This window comes from Zootermopsis nevadensis, unplaced genomic scaffold (genome assembly GCF_977971745.1).
Source record: "Zootermopsis nevadensis isolate Lab colony 2312 unplaced genomic scaffold, Znev_1.0 Znev_ptg000025l, whole genome shotgun sequence".
Classification (NCBI taxonomy): Eukaryota; Metazoa; Arthropoda; class Insecta; order Blattodea; family Termopsidae; genus Zootermopsis; species Zootermopsis nevadensis.
Window position 1 is genome coordinate 9596047 of NW_028259157.1, and position 19104 is coordinate 9615150.

The 19104-nt window shown below is 37.1% G+C and overlaps 1 protein-coding gene across 4 annotated transcripts in view; it reads left to right on the forward strand.

The window, feature by feature from the left end:
• LOC110832576 (cell adhesion molecule Dscam2-like) overlaps positions 1–19104 on the forward strand; it is a 188642-nt gene that overhangs the window by 159084 nt on the left and 10454 nt on the right. Inside the window, exons 7-22 of one of the 4 annotated variants that reach the window (XM_022069706.2) lie at positions 495–639; positions 2201–2352; positions 3975–4085; positions 4701–4862; positions 7618–7896; positions 10231–10350; positions 11595–11786; positions 12496–12643; positions 12859–13007; positions 13353–13490; positions 14232–14529; positions 15272–15450; positions 16397–16546; positions 16738–16893; positions 17212–17508; positions 18431–18700. In XM_022069706.2, coding sequence (XP_021925398.1) covers positions 495–639; positions 2201–2352; positions 3975–4085; positions 4701–4862; positions 7618–7896; positions 10231–10350; positions 11595–11786; positions 12496–12643; positions 12859–13007; positions 13353–13490; positions 14232–14529; positions 15272–15450; positions 16397–16546; positions 16738–16893; positions 17212–17508; positions 18431–18700 — 2946 coding nt within the window. Of the gene's footprint in view, positions 1–494; positions 640–2200; positions 2353–3974; positions 4086–4700; positions 4863–7205; positions 7485–7617; positions 7897–10230; positions 10351–11594; positions 11787–12495; positions 12644–12858; positions 13008–13352; positions 13491–14231; positions 14530–15271; positions 15451–16396; positions 16547–16737; positions 16894–17211; positions 17509–18430; positions 18701–19104 lie in introns of all 4 variants that reach the window. The other 3 variants (XM_022069705.2, XM_022069707.2, XM_087356044.1) reach the window with 3 other exon arrangements.

Here is a 19104-nt window from a genome sequence, read left to right on the forward strand (position 1 = left end):
TACAACAACCTAGTAACCAAGGTAGCTTTGATTGAGTGTCACCGGGAGGGTTGGTTGAGATCACTTCTTATTTTATATCGTTGTAGGGAAGCGTTTTAAATGGCACACCCTGTATATCAGTGCCTTGAATATTTTATGTTTAATCTCAAATGATGCATGCAGGTAGGCCCTGTGAAAAAAAAAACCGAAGAGGACTTCAATATTAAATACATTCTGAATTCAGTTTGATTTTTCATTTGAAAATGTGTTTAGAATTCCCTGTCATCTTATGGGAAAAAATAATTTATGCTGTTTACTTACGAACTTTCAGCCTCAACTTTCGTAATGTTGGATGGAAGACAGACGCATAGGTGCTCGTGCACCGTGGAGTGCCCACGAGGTGTATTTTCGTGTTTCGTGTTACGAAAATAGATAATACGCATAAATCTTTTTTAAGGAATCCCAGATGTGCTCCAATTACATTTTTAAGGTAAGGTATATTTCTTGCATTGTAGCTGCTCAACCTCAACTTCTGTACAAATTCATCCACCAGACCATGCAGCCAGGACCTCCTGTGTCGCTGAAGTGCATCGCGACGGGGAATCCCACACCTCATATCACGTGGCATCTGGACGGATTCCCTCTACCGCAAAACGACAGGTACGTGGAGATTTACACACAGAAAATTACGTCTTCTGAATGTTGTAGTTCCTTAATTTGATTGTCCGTCCGTTCGTCGTCATAAGCTGTTACGAACATCAGTTAATAGTCGCTGATTGGTCGATTTTTATGAAACAGCTTTCCTTTGGAGAGTGACCTGTTATGGTAACTTAGAACTTCAAATCCATAAGATGAAGCTTTGGTAATTGTCGAATTACGTGATACATGCAGGTATAACTACATTTTAAAGGGTTATATTATTATGTAGTGTTGTGTCTGACGACAGGTCCATATGAACAGGATCCTTCCATCCTTTTCTCGGACTGGGACCTGTTCATATACGTTCTTGGCAGATGATCCAGAAGTGGTTTGCCATTGCCTTCTTCTGTGTGTGAATGGAGTAATTGTTGGGATGCCACGGAGAAACCGGGAAGCCTCCGGAGGAAAACTCCGTGTTGCCTAGACCACGGCCTTGCCCAGCACAAGTTATAAATTCGGGCACCGCCGGGAATCGAACCCGAGACCCCCCAGGATTACAAGGCCAGCGTTCTAACCGCTAGACCACCGTGGCGTTTAAAGGGTTAAAGCCTGATAAATTGAGATTTTTGGAATTATTTGTGTCGTAACGTGTTAGAAATTCTGAATATTTTAGGCGTGTCGTTGTGGTTTCAATCGGAGTGAGTTTTCTGTAAGGAAGCAAACAAGCTCATTCTGCATGTGCTTATTTATTCATGCCAGCCTGCCTCGCAGCTTTGACGTGACATAGTTCTGACGTAATTTACTTAATGCATCTAACTGTTCTCTCTCACTTAAAGCAGCAATACTAAGGAACCGTGGTTGGAGGAACGCGAGATAATAACAGCATATCTAGATTATCACTGAAAGGTGTCACGTCCAGACATTAATTTGAACGAACAAAATGACGTTCACTTACCGTGGATGAGCACAATAGCTAACTTATTACATTCTGGATATATACATACAGCATAAGGAAATACAGACAAAGGCATCCACGTACTTCTTTTAAAGTAACTGAAGCTTTATACAGGGTGTCCCAGGAGGAAAGGCATCTATATACAAGATTCACATCTAGGAAATGGATCGCTATCCACTATTTGAGAAACATTTTGCATAAATCCCTAACTTTACTAGTTTCTAATGGAAGAATATTGCAGGATCGTAACTTTGTGTGGACTTGTTGGTTGATACCAATGTTTCAGAAGTCCACACTACCTCCATCTTCAGGTATTCAGTCTGTTCACATGGAGTTGCAACGAAGAAGACATCTTGACATCTTTACCGCCATCAGAGCCCTTATCTCAGACAAAGTTTCTATTAATTTCGAAACGTTTTATGTGAAATTATGCAAATTGAGCTAACATATGTATTGCATTTCAAACTGCAACTGATGCAAATTCGGGACCTCGATAAAACAGTTTTCCTGTTCCTGTACTAATAATAGGGACATGGGGAAACAAACGCATCCTAGAATCAGCCAAGAATATAGAAACTTTTGAATGTTACTCGCACGAATAATGACCTGCGTTGCTTTCCGCTGCAGGTTTGTTATTGGTCAATACGTCACTCTTCACGGTGACGTCATCAGTCACGTGAATATCAGCAACGTCCAGGTTGAAGATGGCGGTATCTACCGGTGTACTGCGACAAACCGAGTGGGTGAGGTGAGCCACTCGGCGGATATGAGGGTGTACGGTGAGTAGAGGTTTCATGTCTGATTCGCTGGTGAAATTTCAAGGATTCCGCAGTTAATTTAACCCTAGCCAATAAGAAGATGGTTGTCTTCTGGGATATTGCATATTACGCCGTGTAGCTGTTGACCGACGTTACAGAGGTGCTTAGTGTCACCATCATCAGGTCATTCAATAGCTGCTAGAGTACGCGGTGAAACATTCCAGAAGACAGTCATATTCACCGGACAGCGTTTGTAAAATATCGTAATAAAACACGCGATAAACACACAGCGATTCGTCTAACACGCGATCCTAGTGTTTGAGAGGCCTGCGATTGGTGGATTCGTCGACTGGTTCGGACTACACGACGACTCTTAGAATGTATTGACAGTCAACAGATGATTTAACAAAGCGTTTGGCTGTTGTTAACAGTTGAACGTCGCCCTGTTCTTGTGGATGATTGGAAGAAATCCTGCACAGTTACGGGCGTTTTCAGCAACGCCCTTGAATGCTACTTTTCCTGTTATTAAGCAGGAGTGCCAACAGCTCAGCTGCGATATTCATTGCAGTACGTACGACGCGCTGCAAAATTCTTGCAAGGAAATTATTGAAGACATGATTATATGGCTACACAATTACATGGTTAATTGTCTGTTTTTGAAGATTTTACATCTCGTTTCTTCGAAGACGATAGTAACATGGTAATAAAGACATTATATCTTATAAAATTTTCTTTGGATTTGCCGTAACAAAAATTCGCTGAAGAGAACAAACCTTGTTGCCAGATTTTTGAATTCGAAATCAAACATTTTTACAGCAGTTAAAATAGTCTATTATTGCTACTGTTTATAGAAAGCCTTGCATCTGATTTAATATTATCATTGCTTTCATTTAAAAATCCCTATTAAGAAGAATCATGAAAATTAAGGGGGATTTTAATTTAGTGAGACATTTCCGCTCCAGATTTTTGCTGATGATGCTAATTTATTGGGCTAATAAATAACGCAAATAAAAACAGACGTTCGTTAGTTGCTTGTAATAAGGACGATGTGGAATTAAACAAAGAGAGAGCGAAGTTCTGGAACTTCATATCTTGTAATTACGCTGTACGATGTTAAGAGCTAATAAATCTTTCGAATTAAAATATTATGGAATCACAGTAATTTACTCGCACGTGGCAGATTTATTCGTGAGAAACTTTACAGTGCTCTCAGACAGTCATGAGATACGACGTTCCTTTTATGGAACCCGGAGATCTATTACCGTGTTTACCGTTTGTACAAGAACCCATCAAAGGCTACTATCCTGAGGGAGACGAATCCAGTCTACACCCCCAAATCCTGTTTATCTGAAATCCATTTAAAATTATTCTACCATCTATACCAAGGTCTTCCGAGTGGTCTCTTGCATTCAGATTTCCTTATCGTACAGGAAACATGAATAAGACTATTAAAAAATTATATTACTGTTCTTTAATTGTTGAAAGAAGTAATATTACTGAATTTTAATTGAGATTTAATGTAACTTTGTAAGTATGGTAATGTGTTCGTAGATACACCATTAACATTTCATTAGCAAATCATTTGGTGATATCAGTAACTCAAAAGGTAAATGTAGAATCTTCTGGGGACTTTTTTTTTTCAGGCCTCCCTTACATTCGGCCGATGCCCAACATCTCGGCTGTAGCAGGAGAACCTCTCTATGTGGCCTGTCCAGTGGCCGGCTATCCCATTGACTCAATTCTCTGGCAGAAAGGTAAGTCAACTTTTCCTCTTTTCGCAGTGTTTAAGTGATTTCTGAAATCTGACTCTTCCAAGAAGAACAAAATAAAAAAATAAGTTACAACTTCAAATAAAGTTTAGTTGCGACTTAATATTTTAAGTACGTCACATATTTATAAGTAAGTAAATCGTCCCACTAACGCCATGTAGGCACTTGGGGGTAGTGCAGGTATAGCTCCTCTCTTCCTTGACCTCGGCACTAGATGGGGGTGAGTGGTCAGTATCACGCCCCGGCCGGCTTTACCCCCGGGAAAGAACCCCCGGTACCCATTGTAGAGGAGGCTGAGTGGACCCCAGAGGCTAGAGGAAAAAATCCTGCCCCCATCGGGGATCGAACCCCGGTCGTCCAGCCCGTAGCCAGTCACTATACTGACTGAGCTATGCCGGCTCTTAAGAATTTGTTGCTTTACCTTCACATTTGTGAAAAGTGTTTGATTTGCTTAAAGACATCAAGGAATCATTTGATTCTCCATAAAATGAATATATTCAAGATGTGTTATAGCGTAATTCACATAAGTGTGCAATTTTATCTTTAGAAAAATGTTATGGTTGTTGTAAAATTTACTGCTCTGATTGAAACGCTTCTCAGATGGAAGACGTCTTCCGCTGAACCGACGACAGCGGGTATTTCCCAATGGCACGCTCTTATTGGAAAATGTGCAGAGTGATCCTGACCGTGGGATATATCGATGCACGGCGTCCAACAAGCAGGGACGCTCGGCCACACAGACACTTCCTCTCAATGTCATAGGTAGCGTAGACCATGTTCTGCTGTACTTCTAATTACAGTGAGTCTAAGAGCTCACATAACTGATGACAGGTTCGTGTCACTGAAACATTTGCAATTTTTCAGACATACCTTAAAAAGGGATGAGCATTATTAACCAAATTTTATAACATCAAACTTGTTAACAGTTCCTTTATTAATGGCATTTTAGACATATCCAATGAGAAGGCACACATTATTTTTAAAATTTGAGGTTGAGCGGTGAGTCTGAAGATTTCTGTCTTCTGGGTGGTTGTAGCGCTGTGTAGTCTGGTAGAAGATTACCAGTGGTTCAGAAGTCCCTGATGCCTCCGTCATAAAGGTGATGAATCTGAAACGTTGGTAAACACCGACCGGACTACACAGCGCAACAACCCAGAAGACAGAAATCTTCATTATTTTTAAAGTCGGCATGTGACCTGTGGCAAAGGCCTCTATATGATACGGAATTCAATATGAAATCAACATTATTATAATTCTATTCACGTAGAATACGAATAAGTAGGATGTGAGGTTCTCATGGTGGTGAGTACGTAGATGGCTGTCTTCTGGGTGGTTGTAGCGCTGTGTAGTCTGGTAGAAGTTTACCAGTGGTTCAGAGGTCCCTGATGCCTCCATCATAAAGGTGATGAGTGAATGTCTACCAGACTACATGGTGCTACAACCCAGAACATAGCCATGTTAGAATGTGAATGTCACAAGATTGGAAAGGAAAATCCATTGGGAAATAATTAGGTACATAATTATAGAAATTTTAATAAAAATATAACCTACATTCTCTGAGTGATGTGCTTTTCTTCAAGTTTTTATTACACAATAATTTTCAGAGACATGGATATAAACTGTGATGCTGAAATATTTTTAAATTTACCATATTTATATATTTAATTCAAGAAGTAGTTAAGCATTATAACTCTAATTATAATATTGTTATAATGCAGGTACATACAACCTCTTACCTATGGATTGTATTTTTAAAGTAAGCAAACCCATAGATGGTTTATTAAAAACACTGTCTTTAATTTTAATTTTTAAATTGTATTATTGCTCCTTATGTTTTAGTAAATCGGCCTTTCTACTCAGATTCACATAATCTCATTGTACGGTTAGAATTTTCATAACAACTTTGCACATTCGACCAACAAGAAAGTAGGTCGTTAGTCAGGACGGAAGAATTTCTCAAAACTCGAACAGGCTTACGCTGCCACACGGAAATGTTACGGATATCTAAACTTTTTCTTTGTTGCTAACAGCCAGTTTGTAGTTACGGGGGGAAAAAACAGATAGTTTGTGTCATCCCGGTGCACTTTCCTTCGTCTTTTCGTAAGCATTCAATTTCAGAACTTGGGCAATGCTTCCATCAGAGTTACATTTATTATTGTCTTCTGCGACAGTGTAATTTAGTGAAGTATTGTAAGTAGTGTAAGAAGTTATCTTTTTGTAAAATAAATTTATAAAATACTGTAAAATGGCTAATAAGAGACAGAGAATTTATATTAAGTGTTAGCAAATTGTTCTGTGATAACATTTACATTTTCTAACATAGTCTGCCCTCTTTGAAGGTTGCACACTCCTGCTGTAAGGTCATAGCTTACAGACTGGCTCGTATGCTTTCGAATATGGATATATGAAACTTGTAATTATATATTATATATTAAATTCAAGTCAGATCCGTATTATATGATTTATAATTTAAGCAGCAAAGGACCAAGAGCTGCACAAATTTAAATGTTATTGGTATGTGTAAGTTGTTAACTCTGGTAAGTGATATGTCATCTCTTAATAAGTTTCCTTTACACTTATTCAACATTTTTGAAAATATATAAATTATTTCAGTGAATTATAGACTTTTTAAATTGGTTTCTTAGATTAATTATTATTTCTATGTGAAATAAAACATTACAAAAATATCTGAAACATGAAAATCTACGTTGTCAGATTATTTACACTGTGGAAGTCTGGAATTATTTGAGTTACACAAATCAGATATTTATTTTATTTTACTTTATCTTCCATTAGTTACAGACAGACATTTAGAGTATGCCCATATTAAATTACAAAATCAATTCCAAGCTACACTGTGTGTTGTCTGACAACAGAATTAATTTGTAGCTGAGGGAGTAAAAATAGATCATTATATTTCTGTCACATGATCACCCTGTTCATATTTTAATTTATAATGTTGTTTTCAGTTCTTTTGTTCAGCTGATAAAGTTAATATGCATAAATACACTTACCAAAGCACATACAATATGGAAGAAACAATTGATGTTCTTCCCACTACATACATTTGTTTGCAACCAGCGCTGCAAGTTCTTTGTGTTACAGTACCTCCAAAAATATCCCCATTCGCCTTTCAAATGGATCTACATCTGGGAAATCGTGCTGGTGTTCAATGCCTTGTTACGAATGGGGACCTACCCCTTACCATTGAGTGGAGGAAGGATTGGGGACCTTTGGATTCAGATGTGAATGTCCAGCAGCTGGGAGAGTTCACCAGTTCACTGAGCATCGAGAGTCTAAGGCCTCATCATGCTGGAAACTACACATGCCTGGCTACCAACTCAGCAGCCCAGGCCTCTCATTCCTCCAGGCTTCTGGTGAACGGTAATCAGCCATTAACATCGTCCAGCCATCTGGAATTCCCACAGTTTGTTTCAGTTTTCTCCCTGGGCTGGACGATGTGTGTTGGCTCTTCAACATCGCCATCAGATTTTCAATCCCCGCTCTCTTCTTCCAGTTCCTCCTAGGATAGGTCCGTTCACGTTCGGCGAACTTATCGAGGGCGTTCGCACGCAGGTACAATGCGTGATCCAAGCGGGTGACCTACCTCTGACACTTCGCTGGCTCAAGGATGGCGGTACGCTTCCGCTCGAGTTAGGCATTCAGGTGATGCAAGACGACTTCTCTAGCACACTCGCCATTCCTCGCGTGAGCCGGGCACATGCGGGCAACTACACGTGCATTGCCGGCAACCCAGCCAAGACTGCGAGTGTCACAGCACAGCTGGTCGTCAGTGGTAACGTAACGAAATGAACGTGACTGGTTGAGTGTCGCACCTCACAACTCACCGCACACTGGCACTCGGCACCAGCGTCACGTTTAGTCACGTTATGACATTCACGTTACGTCATGTGGCGTCACTGTCATCATTATCACGCTACATCCCACTGCATGTACCATATGCACACTCAGTCTCTTGAACAGGTTAGCACAATAGTGGATTTATCAAGTTTCATGTTGAAATTTTCTCACAGTTTTCTGCAGTGTACCAAGTAAATGTACCTTGAAATAACCCACAAACACTTCCTCCGTCCAACTTTTCCAGCTATCTGTATATATTTATCCTCCCGTCATAGTTGTTTCTATATAACATTTTCAGTTGAGAGGGAATCATTGAATAACTACAGATTAACAAGTAAGCTGTATACATTTTTGAAATGTCACATGGATTACCATTTAATGGGGAAATACCAATTGGTAAGTGTCCTTTAACATGGTAATGTTCTTTAAACCTGCCTTCCATTGGTGTGAAGTAACACATAATCACTTCCTCACTTATCCTCCTCAGTTCATTGCATATATTTCTGCTCATCTTTAACTCATTAAGTACCCTCTGAAATTACAATGACAAACTTCATGTATATTTTCTGTTTTATTCACTTTAATTACAAATGATTTTTCAGAGACTGGAATCTGTTGCTGTCAGGAACAAGCTCTGTCGAGTGGGCAAAGCAGAGTAGGTTTTGAGAATAGAAACTGATTCCTATTTCCAGCATATATTTTTTTAATTAAAATTAGAATAATGGATAATGCCTGAGAAGTTTCTCATTCTAATGACATTTCATCAAAAGTGCAACTGAATAGCAAACCACCATTCTCTGTAGTTTCCACTTTATGTAAAGAAGTTGCATATGACATGAAGAAGGCTGACATTACAAAGTGACATGATGTAACATAACGTAACGTGACATAACGAGACGTGACCTTACGTGATGTAACAGAATGCAACATAACGTGACGTAACATAACGGAAGGTACCGGAACTCGCTTGGCTGCACTTGTGGGTTGATGTCCGCACCACTGCACCGGATCGTTCGTGTGGGACGCGAATCCTGTCAGTCCATCCACCAGATCCTCCATCTCGCGTGCACTTACCAACAGCACCGCTTGATGGCTTTGTCAAATGCACATGACCATGCAGCCCCAGATCAACATCCACTCTAGTTCTAGAAACTAAGAACTATATTTCTGAAAATCATTTCAAGCCAGTTTTGATTAGAAACGGAAGCATTTCTTCTCAGTTTGTGTTTGATTATAGTCATGTAATATTTTAATTTCTTGTTTTCTGATATTTGAATGAGTTACTGAAATTTTTAAATTATAAAACACTTCTAACAAAAAAACTTTGTTGTCTTTGCTGTACTCTTCTAGATCAACATATAATTTAATTGTAAACTTGCTATTATTCTTAGTCTAGTGTGAATGTTCATGAATTCAGGGTTGTCTATGCCATTCTTAATTGAAATCTGAAGTCAGAATGACATCTACGCAGCTGAATCAAACGTTAGTTGTAAATGCCAAACATTTTAAATATTACATCAATAATATGTGGATAAATTAATGTTTCAATGACAAAGTGACAGTAAGAATCCTCTCACATGCCAGTACTGTACCAGCATTACAGTTTCTCATTTAAGTGCCACTGGTATCTAGCTAGGATGCATAGAGATCTGGGACATTGGCCTTGGTTTATTTACTTTTACACTTTCACTGTCACTCTGTCTCTCTCTCTTTGTTTCCATCTTCACATGAAATCCAAATCTATCCCAGCTCGGTTGCACGGTAGGCCATGGTATTGGCGCAATCACTGTAGGAGGCGTGTGGACACAATTGGCTGAGAAGTTTCTCTCATAGTTGACCGTGTCGCTTTATTGTGATGATTGCTGTAGCCTGTAGTTGTGTGCCTGCTTTACATAATCATATATAAAATACTACACTTAAATATGATTTTCTGCTCAAAATTATTTTTATGCACAATTGTAATCTAATTTCACTCATTTATCAGTGCTAAAGTCTGCTAGGATATTAGATAAAAATAAAAGTCTAGGGATTATAATATTAATATTATATATTTCCAGTTTACAGAAAAGTAACTTCAGAATTGCTTGAAGAATTCTTATAATATTCTGTCATATTAAAATTGGTAATAATATATTTGAATGGAAATGGTCCACAGGTTTGTCAATTGCATCAGAATAAAGTGGGTGTGTTTGATGGAAACTGAAATAAAACTTAAACTTAAAAAAATGGTACTTTAAATTATCTTCTTACATTAATTACAATATTACAGTACCACCACGCTGGATTTCGGAGCCAAGGGATCGAAATGTTACCAGGGATGATTCAGCTGTCTTCCATTGCCAAGCTGAAGGTTTCCCAGCCCCTACTCAAACTTGGAGAAAAGTAATTGGTGAGAAGCCATTTTGCATTATAAAACACTATGTCCAGCATATTTAAATTCAAACAAAGTAATTTGCTATTGTACCTAGTAAGTTATCACATATTTAAATAAATTAACCTTACAAGAGGCTCTCTTTCAAAACTCAGACTGATATCTGGAAAATTGGATTACAGTCCTATGTAAGGAAAGATAGGTTCATGCCAACAGTTTTTAAATCCATTCAAAGCAAATTAAGTCAGGGTTGATATTTTTTAATTTTCAGTTTATTAAACATTTAATCTCTTGTCAGAAGATTTACACCCTGGAAAACATATTTGAATTTGCTGTATTTTAAGTTGCATTTACATTTATAATCACAATAAATGGAGGAAATTCGAGTGACAACTCAGTACAGAAAATATTAACCTTTAATTACGAGCGATGACATTTATTAGCCTTCTCTCTGTGCTAAAATTTGCTCAAAGGGTAATGAAAATAATACTAGACTTGTTAGAAATTAAGAACTAAAATTTAAAATTTTACGTCTTTGAAATTGTCAGTATATATTCTTTACAAATTAAGCTAAGTACTTTATAATCTCATAATAATAAACAACTATATAATTTGGCTCTTAACTCAGTCTTCAGTTACATCTGGTACAGATATTTTTGTGCATACCTTGGACAAAGACATTGAATATATAATCCCCTGTCTGCAGCTTGAAGCCACATGTCCCCAGGAGATTACGTGCTGGCTTTTACTGCAGAAGCCAGGTTCTGTCATTGTGCAGTCCATGGTGGGATTTGCAGTGAAAATAGTGATTGGTGCTGCTTTATTTTCTGGTACTTCAATTTGTCCTCCTAGACAGATTTCACCATTGTTTCACGACCAAACACAATTATGGAGACGACTATCTTCTGGGATGTCAGGCCATGTAATCTCGTTTCAGAGATACTTACTGCCTTCATAATCAGGATGATGAGGCACCTTTGAAATGTCATTGTATTTCTTTGAGACTATATAGTATAACATTCCAAAAATCATCTTCATACCCACCATTATTACGGTGTGCAATGAGTCTGACCAACCAACACAGTGTCACCGTATTGATCTACAGTCAGTGATTCATTATTACATGTTTTTTTTAATAATTAAACCTAATTTATGAATTGGAAAACTGGTATGTAATAAAACTTGGCACTTTCCTCTTTGTGGTTTGCATCATGACGCTATTTCAGTTGGATTTCTTGAATCAAATAGCGTGGATAATGCAGGTAATTTGGGTCCAGGAAGGCAGCCGAGCGAATACCAGGACTTGTCAATCCACAGTAGAGGTGTACAGATATTTCCAAATGGGACACTGCTCATCCACCCTGTGTCACGAGAGCACCAAGGCCAGTACTTATGTGAAGCAACCAATGGCGTTGGAGCAGGTCTCAGCTCAGTTGTCTCTCTAGTTGTACATGGTAAGAATGTCATGGGAATTTTCAATTTGAAAAACTCTACCATTATGAACAGGAAAAAAACTCTGAATATTTCCCATAATTGGTTAAAATTTTATTTCTGTTTATATTATGGAGAAGCCATGACAGTTTGATGATGATGATGATGATGATAATACCTTTTCTATTGATATAAATATTTTATTTGCGTCCTATTCCTGTGTTTTGCCGGCTATCCTGGCTAAAGGGTTTATATCTGACTGATACAATAATTTCTCAATTTGCATAGTTAATTCGTTCCTGAAAAGCATTGCTTGAATGAAAACCTGATTTTTTTATATGATTGTTGAACTCCTAGGTGATTAATAATTATAGGACTTTTATTTACATAAAATATTTATACAATTGTATCTAATGTTATGTTAAAGTTGCTATTGCAACATGCAACCAGTTGCATGGCCAAGAAAGGTAAAGTCAGTGAACTGTGTTATTGAGAGGTGCATGGATAAATGGACAGAGAAATATTTTTATTTAGATTGAATTTACTGTTTCAGTAATCATGGCTATACAAAAATGAATGTAAACATGTTTGCTTATTAAGCTTCATACAAATTATTTTTACTCTACTTCCATTTTTAGATGTTAATGCCATTTATCTAAAGTTCTGTCTTTTTAAATTAAAAATTATGGCATTCCACTTTAGAATAATGTAGTCTCTGTATCTTTTCTTCAGTTCCACCAGAATTTGAAACAAAGTCAGCTCAGTCTAGTGTCCGTCGAGGTTCATCTCAGACCCTGCAGTGCCAAGCAGTAGGAGATGGACCCATGAGTATTGAGTGGCAACGTGAGGGAATAAGATTTCCATCTCCTCTTCAACCCAGGTAAAGAGCCAGATAAGTCATGTCAGAACACAAGGAATGTTCTATTAATTTAAAACAGAATTTTGAAATAATTTCTAAATCATACATTTTCATAAAGATGTACTGAAAGATGTTGTTACAAGTTACAGTAAATATCAGTTGTAAAATTTTGGATTTACTGAAAGAATGTGTCATTTGTATTTTTATAAGGCACGGCTGATATGTTTTATTTGCAGATATGAGGTGAAAGGAACTTCTATAAAGGGTGGATTTTTATCAGAACTACACATTACTGATACAGTCAAACCAGATAGTGGAACTTTCACTTGCACTGCCAAAAATCCATATGGAAGAGCAGAGCGCATTGTCCATCTTCAAGTTCAAGGTATGAATGTTGGAATGTTGTTCGTCGTGGAAATAAATTCCAAAATAATAAATTAAAGAATATTTATTCTCATGACAGCATTAAGGTATATTTTTGGTTTGTGCATGTTTGTATTTTTTATCTTTAATGAAGCTTCTCAGTATCTAATTTCATTAAAATTAATTTATCCATTCATGAATTGTACATTACATGTGGACAGACAGGCACTTCATGGTGAAGCTAATAGACACATTTTTGCAACTTTCAGTATAATTATTATTCATTCTGTATTATATATAATTTGTGTGAAATACGAATTTTATATCCATTGTAAAAAGGTTTCTTTATCTCTCTTTCTTATTGTAGATGCGCCTGGACAACCGCAGGATTTACGTGTGGTGGATAACAGCAGTCGCAGAGTCCAGTTGGCATGGTTGGCACCAAGAGATGACCGTAGTCCTGTCCTGCAGTATGTGGTGCAGTACCAAGAGGAGTCTAATTCTCGTTAGTAAATGGACATTGAACCTTTCACTGCTTCTTATGCAATCCACATATTTTACTAAAATCTTTTATGAAAACTTATATTGTTCGGACCTATTAAGACCTATGATTGTGAAAGTTTAATTGAAATTTTTGGTACATAAGAAACTTAATAAATATGGATTACAAATATGTACATTTTTCAACATTCTTACAAAAATCTTTATTACATATTTATTTATTTGTCTCACATCAGTGAGTATGAAGATGTTGTCTGTACGTTTTTTATCTTGATGTATTTATTTCTTGTATGTTTTTAATGGCCAGCCAGTTTACAATAACACACAATAAATAATTTTCTACAGCAGTATGTGAAATGGTATTACTATTCATACTTCTCTATAAGAGAAACGAGTCTGCAGTTTAATGCAATCCACAGTAAGATGAAAGTTACTGGCATCTGTTCATACAAATTGGAATTAGAATGTAAATATTTCTGAGAAACCTCAGAAATGGCCATTATAGTGATATTAAGTGCATGATTTTTCAATCCTCTAGTCCTTGAACTGGATTCGCCTACTTTTCATGATCTCCAACATTATAAGAAATGTATTGTATGGATGGTATAAAAGAATACAGTTGACATTGTCTTCTAAGTCATAAATTTTGAAGATAAACATGTAAGTTATTAGAAATAAAAGCATTATTGAAAGTGGAAATTTTAGTTCTTTTAGCATTCATGTAGATCTGTGTTTTTGGTTTCAGATTTATCTGAAGGATGGCAGAATGTGGTGGCTGGGACAGACCTGATAGCAGTGGTTACGGGCCTGCTCCCAGCCACAATGTATCGGTTTCGAGTGCTGGCAGAAAATGAGCTAGGAGAAGGTGAACCCAGTGAGCCGGTGATGTTGCGTACAGAGGGTGAGACTCCAACAGGTGAACCACAAGCTGTGGCTGTCACAGCCACTGCTTCCGATTCATTACGTGTCACATGGACTGCACCTCTCCAGCACTTGTGGAATGGTGAAATACTCGGTTACTACGTGGGCTACCGAGAACATGGGTGAGGATACTAAATAAAATATTAATGCATAATCTTTAATATACTGTCCACAGACCAGGAGAAAAGACCTGCAGGGGGAAGTCGTTTCTGGGGCGGTGCAGGGGGAATGTTTACTATCAAGTGGACTAGAGGGCTGCTATTGGTGGGAAGTGCGATACGTCAGAGTTTTACTCTACTACACACAGACTAAAAACATCAAGCAGTTAAGAGTAGCGTGTAGTGAGCGCACTTGTAATGTGTTCTGCGGGTGTTGCGATAATATCCTAGATTAAATCACTGTGCCTCTGTGAGTTAATCTTAAAGCTGTACCGATTAGAACACATGAAAGCCTGTCATCTGTTGTTCGTTCAGTGGTTGTGGAACGAATGCTTTTAGGATGGGTCGTCACTCACCGCAAAATCTTGCGCATGCACGTATAACGAATTCCTAGCAGGGCTTTTCTCCTGGTCTGTGGACTGTACATAGTGCTAGAGCAAAGAAACAAGACAGTCAACAACTGGAAGTTTGCATTTGAAAATCAAAACCATTGAACTGATGTCTTGTAAAGTATGGAAATTTGATTTAAAATTATACTATAAAATGTCTCATTCATCAATACTGTAGCAAAATATACTCAAATATCTGCTCATGAACACAAAATTTATGAATATAAGAAATTAATATATTCCCATACTGCTTTCAGTAAATATGTATTATCATATTATATCCAGACTGATGTCAAAAATGTAAATTTAAATTTCAGATCAGGCCGTCCCAGCGGCTACAATTTTACAACAGTGAAAGCTATATCTAGTGGCTCTGGAGTAGCCTTTCTGACAGACCTTAAAAAGTACCGTAAATATGGCGTAGTAATCCAGGCATTCAATGAGAAAGGACCAGGCCCCATGTCTGCTGAAATTGTGGCTCAAACACTGGAAGATGGTGAGTTTTCAGAATATGTTATAAATTTTTTTTTTTCGAAGAACTTGTTATAAAGCAGAAAATTCATCATCACAGTGACAAAATCGTTAAGCTTCTCTCCTTTAGTAGTAATTAAGTCGCACATTTACATTTCCTGAAAGTGAGTGTTGTTATTGACTTTCAAGGAAGGTGGGTGAAATGGATGGGGCATGTAACATGCATTTAAGAGATGGAAAAAACATATAAAATTTTGGAATCACCTTGTTTGTTTTAAAATTACATTGAGATAAACTGCTTTTAAGGGTCGAAATTTTTAATACATGAAGTGTTATTAGAACGTTAATAAATCAAACATATAATTCTAACAAAGGATATGTTTCAAGATGAAAACAAAATTTTTACTTCATTATTTCATATAGGCTATGGTCTTCAAGGTTATGACACCATATAGTCCTTAGGTGGTTACCATAGTTCTAGAATAACCTGTCACAACCATCTTCAGCATAGAAAATTTAGGCAATAGACTCCTCTAAAACAGACCTGCATAACGTGCAGCCCGCGAGCCATACGCAGCCCTTGGACGGATTTTCTTTGGCCCAGGGGCAATCAGCTCAACTGTGCCCAGGCCACCGAAAAATCAAATTGAAAGAATAAAAATGCACTTTTAATTTAATTAACACAGTAATTAATATAACACATTAATGTATTTATTTAAACATAATTAATGCATAATGTTCACATTCTTTTAACCAATGTAATTATCATACTGGAAACAAAAGACAGCAGCCCGTAGGACTTCTTTACTTTATATTTTGTATTTTCAAGTTGTGCAGCCTTGCTCTAAAACATTGGTGATAATCTCTTTCTAGACTCCATGAAGTCTTAATACAAATAACCACAAACTCGACAATTTTACTGGCATAAAACTCTTAAATCTGATTAGTTGATATAATTTGTGTACTTTTAGTGCCAACAGCACCTCCATTAGAGATCAAATGTCAGCCTCGTAGTTCGCAGAGCATAGCCCTAACTTGGCAGCCACCACCACAACTTTTCCAGAATGGTCGTATTCAGGGATATAAAGTATATTATGAAAATGTAGATGAATGGCCTCCAGGTATATAATGAACATTTCAAGTTGATTTATAAATTAGAATTAGTTTCTTTTTGTGCATGTGTTGATATATTAGTACTTAATGTTTAATATTTCTTTTTACCTAGTATATTTGAATTTTTTACAGTACACACCATTCAGAAGTTAAAGTTGTATACACGCTCATACTTCTTACATTATATTAATTATTGCAGGTCACATTGAAGCAGAATCAAAAGTTACTTCTGATACTAGCACCGAGATACACGGTTTGCAAAAGCATGCAAACTACAGTATACAAGTGTGGGCGTACACCCATGTTGGTGACGGAGTTATGAGTAACCCTATCTACTGCATCACTGATGAAGCTGGTAAGACATCATTGGACGTCAATGAGCCAATAAAATTGTTTGTAATAGTTAAGACTACAGACTGCATATTGGCTTTAATATTTCTTAATATTTTCCTTTTGGCAGATTTATAGGCATATTTGTAAGTCCACATATTTTAGCACTGCAGCAGTGAGTGATGACCCCTATGCAATAAATATGTCTGCATCTTATTGCAGTCAGTGGATGTTCTTCGAAGTCTTCCACCTCCCCATCTAAAACTTGTCTATTAATTAAAATTTAATTACGTCACTTGTTACTAATGTATTTTAAACAAACATTAACTTTTCTGCATTCCAGCTCCTGAACCTCCAAGAAAAATAAAAGTTGTAGCAAGTTCACCTACATCCTTAACAGTGAGCTGGTTAAAACCATTACGTTCAAATGGCCAGCTTACCAGCTACGGTGTGTATTGGCGAGTTCTGAAAGCTGGTCAGGAGAGAGACTTGATGAAGCGACACATTCCGCCAATGAACACCCATTATGAGGTGCATGACCTTCATAAGGGTGAAGCATATGAGTTTTGGGTAACAGCATCTACACAAGTTGGCGAGGGGCAGAGTACTCCTGTAGTTTATGCCACCATCAATAATAGAGGTACACTTTTAATTATATAAAATATTTCCTCCTGTTATGGTACAATGTGTCTTATGACGCTAACTAAACAGAAATCATTAATACTGTTAGTCCAGTATGTGAAAGTTTTATTAATATCTAAGGCATAACTTACCCTTCACAATTAATTTTAATGGAACCAGTTGAAATTTAATGAAGTACTTATAAATGTATCATTTTAATATTCCTTATTCTATATTAAAGAAGCAATCACACCATAATCAGCCACAGTGCTGAATTGCTTTCCACTGTCTTTTTCACCAATTTTGTACAGGTAGCCCTCGATTTACGATGGGGATGCGTTCCTGGACGAACCGGCATAAACAGAATCAGCATAAATTGAAATTCATTTATTATTACAATCAATGGGAAGTCAATGACATGCGTTCCCAGCACCCAAACATTGACGAGTAATATAATGGCATTTCATTTAAAGCTCTGAAATAACGAAAATAAAATAAAGGAAATTTAAAAAATATATTTTATACACTTACAATCGGCAATTCGTTGGTCACCGCGATTGACTGCGATTCTTTCATGTGATTGATGTGTACAGGCTTCTCTGCTGTTATGCGATAGTTGCATTCATGTAAGATGCCGACCTATAGAGAATCGCGTAGCAAAAATAACCCCGGTATCTCCGCAGAGATTAAATTAGTCCTTTGAAAGTTTAAAGCGTCAGGAAGTCATGCCGATGGTGTTGAATTTTTGGGTTGTTACCAGAGAGTTAGAATTAAGTACTCCTTATCTTATTTTGAAACAGAAAATCTGGCAACCCTTGATAAAGCAGAATATGGAATATTAAATTTTTGAGTAGTATTTTCTTATTGTACTATATCAGGAAAGTATTCTATTTCTTTGCATTCCTGAAGGGTACATTTAAAGAACACATTTCTTACTACAGTTGCAGCTGGCATCATCTCCTTTGGTGAGACAATTTCAGTGCGTAGACGTGGCTCTGTTCTCCTTCCATGCCTCGCTGTTGGTATTCCACCTCCAGAACGCACATGGTTTAGTACTGAAGGAAAACCAATCATGGGTGACCCTTTTCACTTACAAACAAATGGCTCTCTCCACATCTCTGACATACAGCGTCAACAACAAGGCAATTACAGCTGCTCAGTGAATAATGCTCATGGTTCAGATGAGATAAGCTACTTTCTGCGTGTTTTAGGTTAGTCTAACAGTAGGATTTGAAACTATAATTTAAAAATAAATATTCATGTTGCATAATGAATGACATAGATACATTTGCGGTCACTGAAAATATTTGGTACAGGTTTTTATTATATAGTTCTTAATTTCTAAAGAAGCTTGTATTATAAAATAAAGATTTTCTTAAGAAATGTGATAACATTATTCCTTCTATTATGACTTATTTTATTGTGAGTCAGTATCTCACATATGACTGTCTTTAAAGGTCATAGTGTTAATTGTGTAGGTAGGAATTACGATATCGAGGGTATTCTTTCCCGTCATACACACGTCTGACTCAGCTAAATGTTGAATGAACCTTGATATGGAAAATCAAACTCTTTTTATATTGATTATATTGATAGGAATTGTTTTATGTTTGTA